Source organism: Biomphalaria glabrata, chromosome 17 (genome assembly GCF_947242115.1).
Source record: "Biomphalaria glabrata chromosome 17, xgBioGlab47.1, whole genome shotgun sequence".
Lineage (NCBI taxonomy): Eukaryota > Metazoa > Mollusca > Gastropoda > Planorbidae > Biomphalaria > Biomphalaria glabrata.
Window position 1 is genome coordinate 28,269,823 of NC_074727.1, and position 20,465 is coordinate 28,290,287.

Here is a 20,465-nt window from a genome sequence, read left to right on the forward strand (position 1 = left end):
TGGAAAACTTTAAAAAGGTGTTTTTTTTTAATTACTAATTAGTAATGGTCCAATCTCTTTTGTGGATCAGTTGGGGGGGGGGGGGAGAGGTATCCTAACCGCTCAGCAAACACAACCCTGCTAGAGTAAGGATTCGAACTCAATCCCCCTTGTATGGTGACCAAGCGGTTTTAGCCTCTCAGCCACACATCACTTGCTTGGAGGGAACTTGAAGTTTGTGACTAGGCAACACTAATGACAGCAAGGCTCAAGATTTAAATAAGCATTAGGGGAAAATGCTGAGAGATTATCTGTAGAGCATCATGGATATCATGCGTTTTCTCTTCAAGCAGAATCTGGCACTCCGTGGGCATCGAGAACGAGTTGAAGAAAAATTGGCAGTACAAAGTCTAAGAGATATCCTGGAGTGAAATAACTATTCAAGAACGATCCATTCCTGAGAGACCGATAGGCTACATGTCCCAACAACATAAAAACTAGTTTATTGTAATAAAGAAAAAAAAAAAGCAAATATTTCTCGATTACTTACCACAGTACATCTAACGTCTAAAATCTGGATGAAACTTTTATGGTAAATTTTCATGCAGAGCCTCAAAGATGTATTGGCCACAAGAAAAAATTGCCAGGCGAAAAAAGATGACGATAGATTTTCTATCAACACACAACTGTTGGAAATACCTTCTGTGACATAATGGGGAAATAACTTTTTTTTAATAGTAATTTTGCTTATAGGAGTGATTCCCCCAACGTGGTTTATATAAAGGCATGTAGACCGTGTTTAGTTGCCACTTGCTCCTGAGTTACCAGCTTGACCTGTGTTGTAAATTGTATTTTTTCTGTTAGTGGTCGTGTGTCTTGGGGTACTCAGGAGAAGTGTGCCCTGCTCTGGAGATCTTTGGGCTAAGTATATATATAGTCATTGTAGTATTTTATATAATGTATTAATTAGTAGATATAGCCTCAAATGATTTCCAGGCAGTATGTTTAACCCTGATGTTCTGCATCCTGGGGTACTCCCAAATGTGACATTTTTATAGCTTTGTCTCTGAGGCATTCAACCTGTATTGAATCATCAGATAGGCTTTACGAACGGATGTCTAAAGGTGAGATTCTATGAAGCTTGTAGGCTCATAGGTTTCCATGAAGCTTATAGTACATCATGACCTTTTGGTTTGTTTTTTTTTGGCTAAAAGTGGCTGTATCAGCCTGAAGCCTGTAACCCCAGAGTAGCCAAAAGTGGTCGTGTTTTGACCTGAGGCCTGTGGCCTTCAGTTGGCTGTGTAAGCCTAAAGTCTGTAACCCCAGAATGGTCAAAAGTGGTCTTGTTTTGACGTGAGGCCTGTGACTTTCATTTTTCTACACTGATGTGTGATTTCCAGAATGTGATGGATGATAGTGTATATTATATGACTAGGGCGGTGTGCCATACAATTATTGAGTGTATCTTTTGATTATTTTGTATTGAGAAGGCCAGTGAGTTGATGGCTATTTATTTACATAGTTGTAACATATGACTAGAGCGGTGTAACATACTATTTTTGGAATGTGAATTTTTTGTTTATTTTGTGTGGAGTATGCCTGTGAGTTGATGGCCATTTATTTACACATTTATTTTACTTATGTAAATAAACTTTGTATAAATGATTACTTGCGACTTTTTTAGTCTTGTTTTGCATACATTAGTTTGTCTACCTGGAGGTTATACTTTATAACCTAGGCAGTACAGAGTAGGGACCAATATGCCACTGGACGAACGTACGTGCCAGCACACCTTTAACACTTATCTTTTGACCTAAATACCTAAATCTAGCTATTATTCTAATTGAATATTTTTAGCTATACCCGCTACTAGGTCATGTGATCATATTGGTTCATGAATCCTCTTTAGGTCACACCTTCCCTGGACCGTAGTGCTCATGAAATAATAACCCGATAAGAACAACGTCATGATAAATATGAATTTAAGTCACATTTATTGAATTGTCGCAGTTTCTCCAGAAGTCTTCGATTTTCCATAACAAGAATCTATATCAGTCCTCCAATATTTCCATCTTGATTCGCATATTATTTTACTATTGTGGTAAGTGTGGCCACATGCAAGCGACGTTTTTTCCAAACTTACTTTGAGGAAGAATTATACTTACAATCAACTATGACGAATGTACACCTCACTAATTAGCAAGACCTAGTGGAAAAAAACTGATTTCAATTAAATTATCGATAGTTTAACTGCGAGAAAGCACGTGTGATTCACTTCCCTATTATCTTTCTTTTTTTTGTGTGTTAAATTGATTCTTTGCGAAAAAGCAATGCTTAAATGATGAATACACTTAATTTCGAAATTAGATAACGTTTTCTTTTTTTGGAGAGAATCATGAGGAACTGCCGCACAGGTCATGAAATATCCTAGCTACGCTACTGGTCTAATCTTTCGACTCATCTATTGGTCTAGTCATAGGAACGCTCCAACATAACCAATGAGAACAAGGAAGAAGAAGAAGAAGCTGACAGCACATAATGTTTCCTTGACACGTCTTACCCGAAACTTCTGTGCGCCCATCATCAAAACACGGAGAGACTTTTGTTGTCATTGGATCTGAGACTTTTGTTGTCATTGGATCTGAGACTTTTGTTTTCATTGGATCTGAGACTTTTGTTGTCATTGGATCTGAGACTTGACTTCCCTTTTTCATTGCCTCTAACTTGTGATCTTGAAAACAAAGTCTAAACACATATTCGACAACCGCGTATAGGCACATTTGATTGGTTGATGCTATGTAGTAGTGGTCACTCTCAAATGCATTAATCACCAGTCGACCGCGGCATAGCATACGCCGTTAATTTGCAGGGCCGGCCTAGGCCAATGCAACCTATATGCAACCGCAGTGGACCCAACACTCTCATAGGACCCGCGCTAATTCTAGGTGTATAAACTTTCCCGTGGCCTCCTGTCGATTTACCAGGAGCTCCGGGAAATCTCCTGAAATTGCAAAATATACAAAAAGTCCTTGAAATATCCGGAAATTATTAAAATGCCTATTTTGACCGACAAAAGGGTAGATTTTAATCAACCTAATTAGACCTAAGGCTAATATCTGAGCATTCCCATGAATATGACTAGATGAACTATTTTGTTTTTATATAGGTAAGTATGTCCTATTTGTCGCTATTATTAACTTCAAGTCACTAAGAGCTCCCTATTTATCCCTAAATTGTAGATCTAGATGATCTAGAAGCTCTACATCTACATCTAATGAGTCCAAGTTTAGATATCTACATATATATATATGAGAAAGTATCTAGATTTAGGCTAGTAATAATTATAATAGAAGCTAATAGACTCGAAGTCTAGAGCCTAGGACTTTAAAGTCTAAACTCTAGATCTACTCATCTAGAATATAGATCTAATCTGGATTATTCTAGATAGTTAAGATAGAGTCATAGACTACTCTCGTAACTCTAAGATAGTTATCATCTACTGATCTAGATCTAGACTAGATTCTAGTAAAACTGTAAAGACAAAAGTGACTAAAAGTCTAGTACTTAGACGTTAGACGACTTAGTTTAAATAGTTAGTAGGCTACTATAAATCTAGATCTAGTAACTAAGTACTACTCAGCCCCGTCACCACTAGAGTAGTAGTAGTTACTTACTACTAGATCTAGTAGTACTAGAAGAAATAGATCTCCACTCTATAGTAAATAATAGTAGTTTTTATGCTATAAATCTTTTAATTCTTATTCGGACACATAGTCCTAGGCTATATACGGTAATAGACTATATTTATAGATAGAGAGAGAACTATCTAATAGACTATAGTTATAGATCTAGTATAACTTAACTTAAGACTATATCTTTAAAAATTAAAGTATTTTGGCATTGATGTTCTATTGCATCAGTGGATTAAAGATTTTCTGCACTGATAGGGAGAGAACAAAGTGTAATAATAATGGTTCTAAATCAACACCAATAACAATAAACTCAGGCATACCTCAAGGAACAATCTTAGGTCCACTACTATTTTTAATTTACATAAATGATTTACAAAATTGCATTGGTTCAGGAACAAAAGTCAGATTATTTGCAGTCGATTGCATATATAGAACAATAAAAACAACACAAGACACAGATATTTTACAAAGAGAATTAGATGAATTACAGAAATGGGAATCAAATTGGAGCATGTCTTTCCACCCAGAAAAATGTCAGTTGTTAAGAGTAACAAAAAAACTAAAACAAATTAATTCCACTTATCTTATTCATGGCAAACCAGTAACACAGACTAAAAACGCAAAATACCTAGGTGTTATAATAAATGAAAAACTGTCATGGAAGCCACATATTGATGAAACTACAAAAAAATCAAACAAAGCATTAGGATTTATTAAAAGAAATTTCTATAAATCAAATAAGAACATAAAACTAAAATGTTATCTAACCTTGGTTAGGCCAATAATAGAATATGCATCCTCTGTTTGGGACACCTCAACTCAAGAAAGCATTAAGAAACTGGAACAGACACAAAATAGAGCAGTGAGATTCATAACAAACGAATATTCACATTTGACTAGAGTAACACCTTTAGTAAAATCACTATATTTAGAAAGCCTTCAGGACAGAAGGCTCAAAAGTAAAGTAGCAATCATACATAAAACACTGAACCATAATCTTCAAATACAAAAACAAAATTTAATATAATACTCTGAAAGACACAAAGATAAAGGCACATTCCTTGTCCCATATGCTAGGACAAATTTGTACAAATACTCCTTCTTCCTTAGTGATATTAGAGCATGGAATGGGTTTCCTGAGCTAGCCAGAAAAACCAGTGACTTGGCAGAATTTAAGTCATTGGTTAATATGCATGACTGAATGCATGACACTTAGGACATAATCATCTTCTTTTTTGAAGTAATATCTGTATTAAATATAAGATAAGAAGATAGCTAGAGTAGTTTATTAAATTTAATCCGGACATTACATGAATTCGGACACTCACTGTTTTTGTGGTCATTAAATCTTTATTTTGATATTTAATATGAAACTAGAGTGCTCAATAATGTGCTTGTTCATTTTCCAATGATTCTGACCCAATTTCCTTCTATTTAGTTTAGTTATAATCTTTTTATGTAAGAAAAAAGAATTTCAAATGTTTAAGTCATGTTGTTGTTTTTTCCTATGTTACCAGGATGACTTTACCTCTTCGTAGGGTAAAGACTATATTTTTTGGTTGGCTAAGTCTATGCTAATGAGCCCGGCAATATTTATTATGTTTTTGGAGCTGATTTATTTGATTCATAATCCAAGTTGTTTGATTCTTACAAAAAAAAAATTTGATAATAGGGTGTTTGTATTAAGTTACGATTTTCTTTCCAAAATATATTTCAAACAGCCAGTTTTGGACATCAATGTTAATGATCTTATATTATATATATTTGTTTTTTTTTATAGAGAATGGACGTAATCATTTTCTTCTTTGAAGTAACGTCTGTATTATACAAGATTAGATAAGATGACCTACTAGTAACTAGATTGATCTAGATTTATATAGAGGATTCAGCTATTTAGGCAAGAATGGCTATCCTAACCTGTTGGCCTACTATACTACAAAAGATCATCTGTAGAAGAAATTTATTTAATTAATAAACAAAAAAAACACAAACATTCAACACACATCTAATCATGAAAACATTTTATAAGTCTAAAAGTCCATGTAGAAGTCACTATCCAAGTGACCTAATTTGGGTAGAATAAGTGTGTTCATATTTTTTTTTGTGTTTGTATTTATGCATAATTTGAAAACATTTTAATGATTTCATGTGAGGGGCTATGCCTGAGGATCATAAAATTTAGTTAATGTTAATATAGAATTAAAATCTGAGTTTATTGATGCCTAAATAGAGAGACTGTCAAATTTGTCAGAATTAAATGAAAACACACTGCCTCTTTGACCTTAAATATAATAACAAATATAGGTTAGGGGTACAAATATAAGTAGTCATCCTTATTCTCCTTAAACTAAAGAAGATTTTTATACTTCATTTTCTTTTCTATGTCGAAGCATTGTCAAATAATGCTTTGTCAAAGTCAAACTTTCCCTCTTCTGGCTGGCTGGTCCACAAATGACATTGAACTATATTGCTATAAGCATGCTATAAGCATGAAAGTAGCACTATATAAAAGCTAAAATTTATTAATTTATTTTATATGCTGTATGTTCGTTTAGGGTTTACTGGGCATAAGGGTAAGGGTTTGTAAAAAAAAAATCGCCCCTCCCCCCACCCCCCCTCCGAAGTTCTGGATCCACTAGTACATACCCATAATTTATATCATGCAAATATTACGTTGTATATGCTAGGTTGGAAAAATTGTTTTTTAAATAAAATTTACTTTCTATAACTAATTTCAAACCAATACCTTGTTTCAGGACATTTGTGTGCAGTCTTTAGAGATCAGCACATCCAGTCCAGATATATATGAAAGTTTGTGTTGAAGGTATTGTTTTCTTGTTGGGAGTATTATATATATATTGTCTTATGTTCTTGTTGAGAGAGTTGCTAAATGGTAGTCTTGATTGTCGGTAGCTAATTAGTAATTAGCAGGCCATGGCTGTTGGTACTGGTAAATAAATAGTAATTGGTAGGCCATGACTGCTGGTAGCTAATTAGTAGTTGGTAGGCCATGACTGTTGGTTGCTTATTAGTAATTGGTAGGCCATAACTGTTGGTTGCTCATTAGTAATTGGTAGGCCATAACTGTTGGTTGCTCATTAGTAATTGGTAGGCCATAACTGTTGGTTGCTCATTAGTAATTGGTAGGCCATAACTGTTGGTTACTCATTAGTAATTGGTAGGCCATAACTGTTGGTTGCTCATTAGTAATTGGTAGGCCATGACTGTTGGTTGCTCATTAGTAATTGGTAGGCCATAACTGTTGGTTGCTCATTAGTAATTGGTAGGCCATAACTGTTGGTTGCTCATTAGTAATTGGTAGGCCATAACTGTTGGTTGCTCATTAGTAATTGGTAGGCCATGACTGTAGGCTGCTAAGTAGACAGTAACTGTTGGTACCATAGCTAATTAGTAATTAGCAGGCAATGACTGTTGGTAGTTAATTAGTAATTGTTAGGCCATGACTTTTGGTAGCTAATTAGTAATAGGTAGACTATGACTGTTGGTAGCTAATTACAGACCTGCCTACCGTTACGCAAAATGCGTATTCGTTACGCAAAATCTCCCAAAAATGACCGCCAGTACGCAAATACGCATTTAACCCGTCGCGTTACGCATTTCGTATGCTTTTTTGTTCTCCTCTCTAGACTAGCTTACAAGCGGTCACAGAGGTCACGCTAAGCCCACCTCTGGGGAGAGGGGCGAAACAGAAAAGGTGGGGTGAACACAATGTGCCCAGATCTATACGTTGATTGGTACTTAATAGCAATTAGATGTCTAGAAATGAAGAACGCGAGAGTGAGGGAGTGGCGGGTTGGTACCAGGTTGGTACCGTCAGTTAGCTGATTCACCAACGTGACTTTTGTTTTTGTGTAAGTTCATGAGTAGAAATTAATTATGTTGGTGCATTCCTGATTCTCGTATTCATTTGTATAGAAAAAAAATCGAAGAGCTATCGATTAAAAACACATTGAGTGACATTGTAGATATCTAGTCTAGATCTAGATCTAGAATCTAGATAACTTGTTATACAGGAATAGATCTAGCTCGAGTCTAGCTAGTCATTACGTTATGATTCTCTACATTAATATTAGATAATTAGTACATTACCATACAAACTAGTTATAGTATGATTTAGAATTTAGATTGACTAGATCTAGATCGATAACATCTACTACCATCTAGTCTAGATCTAGACTAGATACTAGATTCTTAGTCGTAGTATAGAATATATCAAGTATGAAGGTAGGCCTACGAAAGTTTGGATCTAGCGGATCCACGGCATCGGTAACACTTTTGAGCCCAGATTTAGAGTAGATTATATTCATTATATAGACATAGATCCAGATCTAGTCTAGATATCATCTCTATTGATCTAGATTTAGATTGTAGATCTAATCATGACATCTAATATTATATATATATAATTTTATATGACAAAATAGAGGATCACGTAAGTGTTACGCATTCTGGTGCCAAAATACGCATTTTGACCGTACGTGTTACGCATTTGGACTTTTTTTGGTAGGCAGGTCTGTAATTAGTAATTGGTAGACCATGACTGTTGGTAGTTAAATAGTAATTGGTAGACCATGGAGGTTGCTAAGTAATAATTAGTAGACAGTAACTGTTGGTACCATAGCTAATTAGTAATTGGCAGGCAATGACTGTTGGTAGTTAATTAGTAATAGGTAGACTATGACTTGGTTGCTAATTAGTAATTGCCAAGCCATGAGTGTTAGTAGTTTATTAGTAATTGGTAGACCATGGCTGTTGGTTTCTAGCTAGTAATTAGTAGACTGAATGGTCTGCCTCAACTTAATTATTGACTAGTTTTTAGTTTGTTTCTGTCTTGTATAACTCCACTCAATCATTATGAATCTGTTCACTTCAGACCTTGAACCAAACATGGCTAGCCAAGCTCCAGTTCTATCCCAAGCACCTCAGCACCATTACAGTCTTCAACGAGAGTGGAGTCACCAAAGCAACTCCATGATGAGCCCAGCCTCCACATCACAGCTCATGTCTCCCACTAAAGATAATGCAGTTAATATCTGTGGCTTTGGTCAAGAGATTGTGCAGGACATAGTCAGTAAAGCCCAGGAAGTGTTTAACTTGCTGAAAGCAAACAGCATGCAGGTAGTTGGAATACCCTTGTTTTAGTGTTTCTAATACAGTAACCTGTTGAACCTTGTATCTCTTTGACACATTGTGTTTTTGTATTTCTTGGTACACAGCAAATAAGCCTCATCTCTTTTTGTACAGCAAATATATATATATTGCTTCCCACACCAATATGGTATTTTTTTAAGCTCTTTCTCATAATTTTTTTTCCATCAAGACTATGCCTGAATGCTTATTTGTTTTTTTGTTGGTTTTTTTTTTTTTTGCATGATTTAGTGAAAGAGTTTGCCTTTGCATATCAGTGTGTAATGACAACTTTAAACTAATCTAGTTTTCTCTGTCCACAGTTGCCCAACAATGTTACCTTTCATGGGCAGCAGTACACAGAGAGAAAGGGTAAACTGGCAGAACAATTACAGCAGGTCACAATGAATTTTAAAAGACTCAGAGCATTTTACAGCAAAGTGAATGAACTCTGTGAACAGATTGAAATACCTTCTGAACAGGTAGGAAGAGAATGTCTTTGCTAATGTCTTCTGAACAGGTAGGAAGAGAATGTCTTTGCTAATGTCTTCTGAACAGGTAGGAAGAGAGTGTCTTTGCTAATGTCTTCTGAACAGGTAGGAAGAGAATGTCTTCTGAACAAGTAGGAAGAAAATGTATGTGTGTGTATCCTGATATCAAACACCATGTTCTTCTTATTTCAAAACCCAGGTCAAAGCTGTTATTTTCTAATTAGGTAGCTTACATCATTGGGGAAATCTGACACAAATTCTTGTGCAGAGAGAGTAATGTTCTTCTTAAACCATCCAAGCCTATCATCAGCGTTTTGCTTGGGGGGGGGGGGGGGGGGGAGGTCATAAGTATGTGAAACTTTCAGAGTTCTTCAACTGCCAATTGGTTGCAGGTGCCCTCTATGCCAATTGGAGGAATGCATTGTCCTTCACCAGAGCATCATTAGTAGTGGCAGTGTAGTCTTGATGATGCCCAGATTATTTGTAGAGGACTCAATAGCAACACATTGCTAGGTAGGGCACAAGAGCCACACAGAAGGGTTGTGAAAAGCATTGCCTGGTAAGGCACAAAGCCACACAGAAGGGTTGTGAAAAGCATTGCTTGGTAAGCATGGATTTCATTTAAGAGCCACACAGAATGGTTAGTTGTTTGGTAGATGTCTCTTTCAGATGGAAGAGTTCTATGATAGTGATTGAGCTGGCCTCAAAGTGGAGGGGGGAGTAATCTCTTCCCTTTAGCTCACAAAAAACTTTTTCTTTAGCTAGCTGCCATACACTAGTCTCTCTACATACTTGCATTCAGCAGAAGTTTTTTTTTTTAATATTTTTATTTGTATTAAAGTTGAATTTATACCTACACATGGAACTTTTTATAGTTTACAGTACTACTTGTTGCTTCTACAAAGGAAACATGTTTTTCTAATGTTAAGTATGTTGATACTAATATGGCATTTATCTAGTTTACCCAAAGTGTTATTTCAGTAATAATTAAGATATATCTTGTGTCATGGTATAATAGTCAAGTCATTTGTACTAAATATCTATATATCTTGTGTCATGGTATAAATAATCAAGTCAGATGTACTAAATATCTGCTTTCAGGAACTGGTGCCTTATGTAGGTCAAGAAGTAGACAAGACTCAGTCCTACTCAGAGGTCTATCTTTATGTATCTGAACAACACAGAGACATGCTAGAGGTGAGCTTTGTAACTAAACAATTCTATTGACATATTTAAACAGTAGTGACTATTTATTTTTTGAGATTATAGTTAGGATAAAAATTGTTGTGTAATTATTGTTGTGTTAGTAACATTAGAATGTGGGCTTTAATATTGTCCAAAATGAAACAATGATACATTATTTTTATTCACATCCAAAATGTTTATTTTTTTTAAATTTCTAGTAAATCTCCAACAAAAAAAAATTAGCTTTGTGGGGGGGGGGGGGGGGGGGGGGGAGGTTTCAATACTAGCATCTCAGATTAGAATCTCACCTTTTGTAGTTTTTAGGTACATGTATTAGATGTTCCTTTAGAATTGAAGGTTATTATTAGTCCAAATAAAGGATGGTTTGAGGTGGTGCTGGGCCATAGCAAACAGCTTCGGATAATCCACCTTAACCTGAATCGTCAGTTCTCATCCAAATGGGTCAAGGTCCATACAATTGTAGAGCGATACTAGGCAGATGTCCTCATGTGTCGGGAAACTCAAAGCTCGGAGGAGGGGCCACCTCTTCTTTCTGGCTTTACCGCTTACTGGTGTTCCTGCTCGTTAATGGCCGTGTTGTGGAATCTAGCGCCCCTCCGGGATCCTGGGGGATGGATACGCTGACAGTCGAGGTATTCAAATTTGGTCAGCGATTCACATGCTTAAACCTTTACAACCCACCCGAGTCTGAGCTGCAATTCAAATTGCGTGAGTCCTATGGCACAAGGATGATCATTGCAGGCGATTTTAACACTAAGTCACCCACCTGGGGGTGTCCAGAGACAGATGTCAGCGGGCAGTGACTGCTCGAGATATGCGACAAAACAAATCTGGTTGTCTTGCAGGGTAAAGACTGCCCCCGACCTTCTTGCACACTGGCAATAGAGGCATGTCGTGGCCAGACTTGTCACTAGAGTCAGCTGATTTAAAGTTGCAATTGAGAGTGGACGTGCTCGAAGACGTCGGTAGTGACCACCTGCCGGTCTTGATCACAATTGAACTCACAGAGCTCGACACGAAGACCCCATACTCAACAAAAATGGGTGTGCAATCGTGCCAATTGGGGCCTGTTTAAGAAGGCGTCGGACTCCTCTCTGAGCGGGCTAGAAGTCCAAGTTGGATGCATTAACCGGGTTTACAGACTCTTCATGAAGGCTATTGTGAGCGCTGCTCGTAGGGCATTCCCGAGGTCCTATGGTGGGAATAAATTTAGTCCCTTTTGGTCTCCCACTTTAGCACGCTTTATCCGGCTGAGGAGGGCCACACGTAGGTGGCACAGTTGTTGACCAAGCGATGATACCAGATGTGCTTATAACAAGCTGTTGGTTGAGGTGAAGGAAGCCATCTTGGAGTGTAAAAGACTGAAATGGACCAAGACATGCGCAAGCCTGGATCTTGCGGATGGACGGCAGCCATGGAAACTCCTTAATAACTTGGCTAGGGCAAAAGAACCAAAAGCAGCAGTGCTCCTGCTAATGGCTCAAGGCAAGGTGGTCACAGACCGTCATAGGTCGGACGCTCTAAACTGTGGCTTTGCAGCCATATCTAAGTCAGGGAAAGGGAGCGACATGTCGAAAACCCTTAATGGCATCAGAAAGGCCAAAGCTAAACGCTGCATGGTCTATGTCGAAGATGAGACAAGCACATTCACTAATGCATTTACTCATGGAGAGCTAGCATTTGCACTTCGGAAGTGCAAGTTACGGAAAGCAACGAGATGCTTAAGAATCTTGGCCCAGTTGGCAGACAGAAACTGTTAGAATTGGTTCATAAAACTTGGACTCAAGGGGATTTCCCTAAGGCTTGGCGGGAGGCAACGATCGTACCCCTTCTCAAAAAGGGAAAAGTCCTAGACAGGGCGGAAAGCTATCGACCCATCTCGTTGACGTCCAACATTGGGAAGACGGGGGAACGCATGGTCAAAAGAAGGCTCGTATGGTTCCTGGAAGTACCTCAGGCTCAGTTCAGTCTCACATGGATTACAGTCTACCTGTTCAAGTCTAGGCTTTGTAAACATCTCTACTGAAGCTTGACTCTGTTCAGAATCAAGCTATCAGACTCATGTGGCACGTTTCGCACAAAGCCTATTGCCTCCAGCGAGATCATGGCCAATGTGTCGCCATTGAAGTTGCGCAAAGAGCGAGCCGTCCTACTAGCTCATGAGAGATACGAGCGGCTGGAGATGGGATGTCTGCTCAGAAGTCTGGTTGACAACTGGGAGGGCAAGAGACATCTCAAAAACCGGCCCTGCTTCATGCATGTGGCACATTGGCTGGTCAGAGAGATAAATCTATCGGTAGAGCAGGCTGCTCTTTCCCCGTCCGGTTCCTTCCCCCCTGACAAAGCTTTCGGCATGCCAATGGTACAGAAGAGCCTACTTGAACCGGAGGCGACAAAGCGTTGTGATTCTACACGGCTATAACAAACAGCCAGAGAGAGTATCGCTCTGTATCCGGCTGGAGTGTCCACCATCTACACGGACAGCTCCACGCAGATGCTCAAGGGCACTGTGAGAGCTGGGTATGGGGCAGTGGTTCGACTCTCTGGCAATCCTGAAAGTTTGAAGCTGAGTACAAAGCTGAATACAATGGGAAAAGCAGCACAGAAGCTGAGCTGGAAGCAATGCTTGAAGTCTGGTCAGTCATCAGAGGGCTGACTTTTTAGCGAAGGCCATGGCAGCAACACGAGTGTACAATCCCTAGCCGACACCCATTTGTTGGCACTTTGGTAGGACAGCTGGGACGCTTCTGAAAAGGGCAGAGAGCTACATAAGCAGTTGAGTAGACCAGACAGAAAGGACGCATGGTGGGACCTCTGCCGTGTGGAACAGGCAGTCCTAGCCCAGTTCTGAGTCGGGCATTATCCAATAGGCGCATACTTTGGACAGTGGAAGGAGAACTATGACATACAGTGCCACCACTGCGTAGAGGATGACGAGACAATAGCACACATTCTTTATGAATGCCGAGCTCTGCATGAGGAACGATCGGGACAAGGAATTGAGAGAGTGAGTACTGGTCCATGTGCGGCAAGAGGTCTGTCCTTGTATGGGGATAAGGCGACCTTACAACTCACTGCCCGCTTCCTCTTCCGTGCTCTAAGGGAGTAATTCTCAGCATGGTTTGTTACTAATGGGGTTTCTGATTCGGTGGAACTAAAAAAAACACAGAAAATGAAACTTCTTAAAGGAAACTATTGAGAAATGCAGTTTGTCATCCACGTGTTCGTAGGAAAGTGAGTAGGCAATGTGAACTTTGGAGACATTAACAGGAAACAAGTCAACTAAAGAAAAGTTAGCTCCTTGAACAAGATAAAAAAAAATGCAATGAATCTTGATTCAAGGACTTGAACTAGAGAAGTCTTGAAACTCTTGAACTGAAACAAATATGCTCCTAACTTCAAAGGAATTACATGAGTTATTGAGTTGAAAAAACTAAAGTATTTCTTGAGCTTCAGGACATTGCAAGCAAGGCCTCTGGGAAACTTTGCATCATATGCATTCACATATTAGGGAGACAAATGGACATGCTATGATCACTTTATTTAGGAGGAGTATGATTACAGGTTGACTACAGTCTACCAAAGCGGTGTCAGGAACCCCAATTCCCTGCTCGGACCTGAGACAGAGTTTAGCCTCTGCCACCTACAGAGAGTGGCAGGATTGGTGGGAGGCTGAGACCCACAACAAACATAGATGGGTTGTGGCGGATGTTAGGTGGCGGTCAGGTGGTGGTCCACATCTAAGGGTCTGGATTGGAAGCATGACCATGTCCAGACTTAGGATTAGCCACACCTCCATCACACACTCCTTTGTGCTGAAGAGAGGAGCCCCCACTTTGTGAGTACTGTGACCCTTATCTCACCATGGAACATGTCCTCCACCAGATACCGACTGGATATTAGAAGGAAGTATTTTATATCAGACAACTTAAAAACACTGTTTGTTAATGTTGACCCTGGGAAAATACTGGGCTTTATCCTGGAGGTGGGGTTTACTACAAAAATTTGATTTGTGATAGGGCAAAGATATTGTGAATATATATTTACAACAGATTTTTATCAAATCATTACATTTTTACTACTTTTACCATCTGAACTGTGAATGGATTTTGCTTTTAATGACTTAACTGTATAACATTTAGCTCTTGAGCTATGAAGGGGGAATAACCGTTGAGGAACTATGGGCACAACATGACCTAAATTGTGCTGATGTGCCAAACACCCAAAATCAGGGTTCGTAGCGCTCCTAAAATCTCCTAAAAAATGAAAAGTCTCCTAAAATTCTCCTAAAAATTGCCAGAAGTCTCCTAAAATTTTACCCAATATTTTTTTTACAATATAATTTTGCTTATTTCTTGCTAAAAATGGGGGGGGGGGGGGGGAAACAACAGCATTATTATGGGCATTCTGATTGCATGACGTTATGGGCTGGCTGTGTTTATGAGCTGACCGGTGATGCATCTACACCGCCTTTCACCCACGTGAAGTGCGACCTCGTGATTGAAGATGGCATTTCACCCGGCAGCGTAGAAATAGTTGTTTCCTTTCATTGTTACGACTGAACATGCGCTAGATCTAGTCTGTAGTGACTATTGTCTATAATTAGAGCAATTACCAGCCTAATGTGTAGGCTACACCCCTCCTCACCTAAAATCTTTTGTGATAGTAAGAGTGACTTCGCATGGAAAGTCCATAAATCATCTAGCTAGAAATAGTAGGCTATCTAGATTTAGATCTAGATCTAAATTAATCTAAATTAGATCTAGTGAAGATAATTCACAACTAACCTGAAAACTGAATTTTAGTCAATTTAATGGTCTCTATAAATCTAATGTCTAGATTACTATAGAAATACGCTAGATTCTAGATTTACACTAAATCACTAGAATCTAGTAAAGATAATTCGCAAGCAGCCATAAAAAAGCCCGCAAATTTTAGTGACTTAGATCTTGAGTCTAGATCTACAGTAGATTTAACGAAAATATTTTGCACACAGCTGTGAAACGTCGTAAAAGTTATTTCAGTCATAAAAGTCAGGGAAACTACATAATTGAAAAAGAAATAGTGTTTGAAAAAAAAAACGCAATTAGGTCTAAAGCCATTATTTAGTAAGCAAACGTCAACTAAACATACAAATAGGCCTGTATATTACAGGCTCTAATTATGAGGAGAATTTAAGCACAGGTAATAAAAGAAGAAAACATTACCTCTAATGCACACCATGACTCTAGTATCTATAAGATACATAGTATCTATAAGATACAAATAGGAACTAAAAAAGTAGGCCCTACATTTCCACCACAGAGAAAATATACATTATGAAGGCATCTCTAAGAATGTTTCTTATTTTTAATAAATGAAATAGCAACCATTTGAAATGTTTTAAAATAAAACTTTATAAAACAAAAAGGTTGTTTGAGGTTTTGGGATGACAGTCAAGTTGAAACTTGATTAAAAGATAACTTTCATTACATTTTCTGTGGACATACCACAGCTGATGACATTGTTTCTGTTCTGGGTGGGATGTTGGCAAGATATTTATTAGTTTCTAAATCAAGTAACAATAATTGATTTGATAAATGCATAGTGAAAACACTGGGAAACAATTCCTCTAGAATTAATGAACCTTGTTATGCTCATTCCTGCCCTAATGATAGTAATCCCAAAAGTTCCTCTTTAGTAGAGAGAGCTGCTTGCCTAACCAATTGAATACAACAAGAAATTCACAGCCAAACAATTTGAACCTCTTCTGCTTTATTGCTGAACTACTTGGAGATGGAGATAATGCTAGAAGTGTTTGCAAGCAGTGCTAGGGGTTGCATTCTCACATTTTATTTCTATTACTCTATTCACTTTTTCTTTCTTTCTGTTTAGCAAATCCATTGGAAGAATCAACAACTCAAGGAAGTCATTGACAGTATGAGATCTATCATATGGGAGATAAATACAATGATTACTATGCGGAAAACATAGCAGAGTTGCCTCCTTTTGTCACAAAGATGATTTGTACAAATATTTGGAGTTGAATGGTCAAGTAATATGAATTGTATTTGGAGCTGAATGGTCAAGTAATATGAGTTGTACTTGGAGCTGAATGGTTAAGTCATGTTAGCAGAATGTATGTAACATTGACTGGTCAAATGATATGAATGCAATATAATTACAGTAAAATGGTCATGACCAGGTCATGTGTTGAAGTTAATTGAAGTATTAAAAAATGTAAAATACGTATAAAAGTTGTGAATAGATAGAATCCATTTGTTACATTGTACTTCTTTATGTAGTCATAAAAGGACCTCTGAGTACACTTCTGTAGTCGTGAATAGATAGAATCCATTTCTTACATTGTACTTCTTTATGTAGTCATAAAAGGACCTCTGAGTACACTTCTGTAGTCGTGAATAGATAGAATCCATTTCTTACATTGTACTTCTTTATGTAGTCATAAAAGGACCTCTGAGTACACTTCTGTAGTCGTGAATAGATAGAATCCATTTCTTACATTGTACTTCTTTATGTAGTCATAAAAGGACCTCTGAGTACACTTCTGTAGTCGTGAATAGATAGAATCCATTTCTTACATTGTACTTCTTTATGTAGTCATAAAAGGACCTCTGAGTACACTTCTGTAGTCGTGAATAGATAGAATCCATTTCTTACATTGTACTTCTTTATGTAGTCATAAAAGGACCTCTGAGTACACTTCTGTAGTCGTGAATAGATAGAATCCATTTCTTACATTGTACTTCTTTATGTAGTCATAAAAGGACCTCTGAGTACACTTCTGTAGTCGTGAATAGATAGAATCCATTTCTTACATTGTACTTCTTTATGTAGTCATAAAAGGACCTCTGAGTACACTTCTGTAGTCGTGAATAGATAGAATCCATTTCTTACATTGTACTTCTTTATGTAGTCATAAAAGGACCTCTGAGTACACTTCTGTAGTCGTGAATAGATAGAATCCATTTCTTACATTGTACTTCTTTATGTAGTCATAAAAGGACCTCTGAGTACACTTCTGTAGTCGTGAATAGATAGAATCCATTTCTTACATTGTACTTCTTTATGTAGTCATAAAAGGACCTCTGAGTACACTTCTGTAGTCGTGAATAGATAGAATCCATTTCTTACATTGTACTTCTTTATGTAGTCATAAAAGGACCTCTGAGTACACTTCTGTAGTCGTGAATAGATAGAATCCATTTCTTACATTGTACTTCTTTATGTAGTCATAAAAGGACCTCTGAGTACACTTCTGTAGTCGTGAATAGATAGAATCCATTTCTTACATTGTACTTCTTTATGTAGTCATAAAAGGACCTCTGAGTACACTTCTGTAGTCGTGAATAGATAGAATCCATTTCTTACATTGTACTTCTTTATGTAGTCATAAAAGGACCTCTGAGTACACTTCTGTAGTCGTGAATAGATAGAATCCATTTCTTACATTGTACTTCTTTATGTAGTCATAAAAGGACCTCTGAGTACACTTCTGTAGTCGTGAATAGATAGAATCCATTTCTTACATTGTACTTCTTTATGTAGTCATAAAAGGACCTCTGAGTACACTTCTGTAGTCGTGAATAGATAGAATCCATTTCTTACATTGTACTTCTTTATGTAGTCATAAAAGGACCTCTGAGTACACTTCTGTAGTCGTGAATAGATAGAATCCATTTGTTACATTGTACTTCTTTATGTAGTCATAAAAGGACCTCTGAGTACACTTCTGTAGTCGTGAATAGATAGAATCCATTTCTTACATTGTACTTCTTTATGTAGTCATAAAAGGACCTCTGAGTACACTTCTGTAGTCGTGAATAGATAGAATCCATTTCTTACATTGTACTTCTTTATGTAGTCATAAAAGGACCTCTGAGTACACTTCTGTAGTCGTGAATAGATAGAATCCATTTCTTACATTGTACTTCTTTATGTAGTCATAAAAGGACCTCTGAGTACACTTCTGTAGTCGTGAATAGATAGAATCCATTTCTTACATTGTACTTCTTTATGTAGTCATAAAAGGACCTCTGAGTACACTTCTGTAGTCGTGAATAGATAGAATCCATTTCTTACATTGTACTTCTTTATGTAGTCATAAAAGGACCTCTGAGTACACTTCTGTAGTCGTGAATAGATAGAATCCATTTCTTACATTGTACTTCTTTATGTAGTCATAAAAGGACCTCTGAGTACACTTCTGTAGTCGTGAATAGATAGAATCCATTTCTTACATTGTACTTCTTTATGTAGTCATAAAAGGACCTCTGAGTACACTTCTGTAGTCGTGAATAGATAGAATCCATTTCTTACATTGTACTTCTTTATGTAGTCATAAAAGGACCTCTGAGTACACTTCTGTAGTCGTGAATAGATAGAATCCATTTCTTACATTGTACTTCTTTATGTAGTCATAAAAGGACCTCTGAGTACACTTCTGTAGTCGTGAATAGATGTTGGAAGCCAAGTGTTTTACTGCTAGGTCACCACATCCAATACTTACAGAAAACTAGTTGATATAATAATAATAATACAGCTTGCCTTTCGAGTCCAAAGATTAATGAGGAATGCAGTATTTCCCATTGGCTACGCAGCCCCAGCTGTGACCTACATTTTATATAATAAATACAAGTTATTGAAATCTCTGTTACCCTTATTATAATTAAAAAAAATTTATGCAGAAAAAGCCATTGATTTCGATAATAAGATTTCTCGTCATGACCATTCATTAATATAAAATTTTCCCTTTCAGACCTTGTGATCTATAGGGCAGATGATGTAAAGGTCATCTGTTTCTGTGGCCCACAATGTGGCTAGCACAATGACCTATCACCTATGCTTTTCCACAACTAATGTCAGGTACCCATTTGGTACCCATTAGAGCTGGGTGGACTCAGAGGTGCCCAAAGATCCCAAAATTAAAAATCCCAGTCTGCACTAGGATTCAACCCGGTACCCATGGTTTGGAAGCCAAGCGCTTTACCACTCAGCCACTGCACTTCCATTTATAAATAAAGCAGTTCTAAATTGACAAAATTTCACTCAATATTAAAAAACATTTGTAAAGATTGTAAGCTCTCTAGCTAACATTATTCTTTAGTCTTAACTATGTAAAGAACAAGACTTTTTGTAGCCATCTAATATATAATACTGTTCATATTTGAAGATTATAATTTTTATAGAAACCTATCTCAAAGTAATCTTCAATTAATGCATGTTTCAAGATAATTCATTTTTATGTAAAAAAAAAATGAAAAGAAAAGTTAATTTTTTTCAATTGTTAACAAAGACTAATCACTTGAACAGCATTTACAAGTGTTCATAAATTCTAATTTCACTACAATTTCTTTTCAGCATTTTTTTTTTTTTTTTGAAGCTTTTGAATTCTTCCATTATACTTTTACTATAAACTGACCAACAAAGTAGGCATTTATATTAGATTGTGTTGAGTACTTTTATTTTAGTTTTTCTTTGAAATTTCAATCACCATTGAACTATGACTTGCATACAGAGGTGTTGTGACAATTTGTAAAATTATGTTTCTCTACTAACATTAGGGTATCAGAAGAAAAACAGATTCTATTTCAAAAAGGCTCTCAGCTAGCCCTATTAAAGAAATTAAATTGCCACACACACAAAATAAGAAAGTGTCAGTGGAACTGTTGTAGAGTGTGAATACACAAAAATATTGAAAAAATAAATGGCAACAATTAATAAAACCTGTAACTTAAACTAAAAACAAAACAACCTAAAGCTTATAATAATGATAATAATTTTGTGTTCACTCTTTTTGTATCATCCTAAAATACATGTATGTATAAACAATGTGATTGCTGCTTCAAGTATGTTGTGTTTTTCTGTGATTTTTTAAATTTAATTCTTATAATTAGTTTGAAGAGATCTCACTTCAGCAGGAAACTTATTCTGATGATCTTGCCTCACA

General features: G+C 37.1%; 1 protein-coding gene across 5 annotated transcripts; it reads left to right on the forward strand.

Moving 5' to 3' along the window:
• Positions 1-832: 832 nt before the first annotated feature.
• On the forward strand, positions 833-20,364 carry LOC106079206 (mediator of RNA polymerase II transcription subunit 30-like). Of its 5 annotated transcripts, none has more exons than XM_056015966.1 (6): positions 833-904; positions 6,428-6,478; positions 8,566-8,810; positions 9,143-9,301; positions 10,412-10,507; positions 16,391-20,364. In XM_056015966.1, exons 3-6 carry the CDS (start codon positions 8,580-8,582, stop codon positions 16,487-16,489), a joined length of 585 nt encoding a protein of 194 aa, XP_055871941.1. In that variant the 5' UTR covers positions 833-904; positions 6,428-6,478; positions 8,566-8,579; the 3' UTR covers positions 16,490-20,364. The 5 variants fall into 5 exon arrangements, with proteins under 5 accessions (XP_055871941.1, XP_055871937.1, XP_055871939.1 ...); XM_056015962.1 differs by lacking the exon at positions 833-904 and adding an exon at positions 3,228-3,295 and having other exon boundaries at positions 6,428-6,495; XM_056015964.1 differs by lacking the exon at positions 833-904 and adding an exon at positions 3,235-3,295.
• Positions 20,365-20,465: the final 101 nt, after the last annotated feature.

Bases quoted from the DNA above. Each gene is read 5' to 3' on its own strand.
- LOC106079206 (XM_056015961.1), top strand. From the start codon at position 3,288: ATGAGAAAGTATCTAGATTTAG. The intron at 3,310-6,427 runs GCTAGTAATAAT...ACCTTGTTTCAG, and splicing joins GAGAAAGTATCTAGATTTAG to GACATTTGTGTGCAGTCTTT. The intron at 10,508-16,390 runs GTGAGCTTTGTA...CTTTCTGTTTAG, and splicing joins AACACAGAGACATGCTAGAG to CAAATCCATTGGAAGAATCA.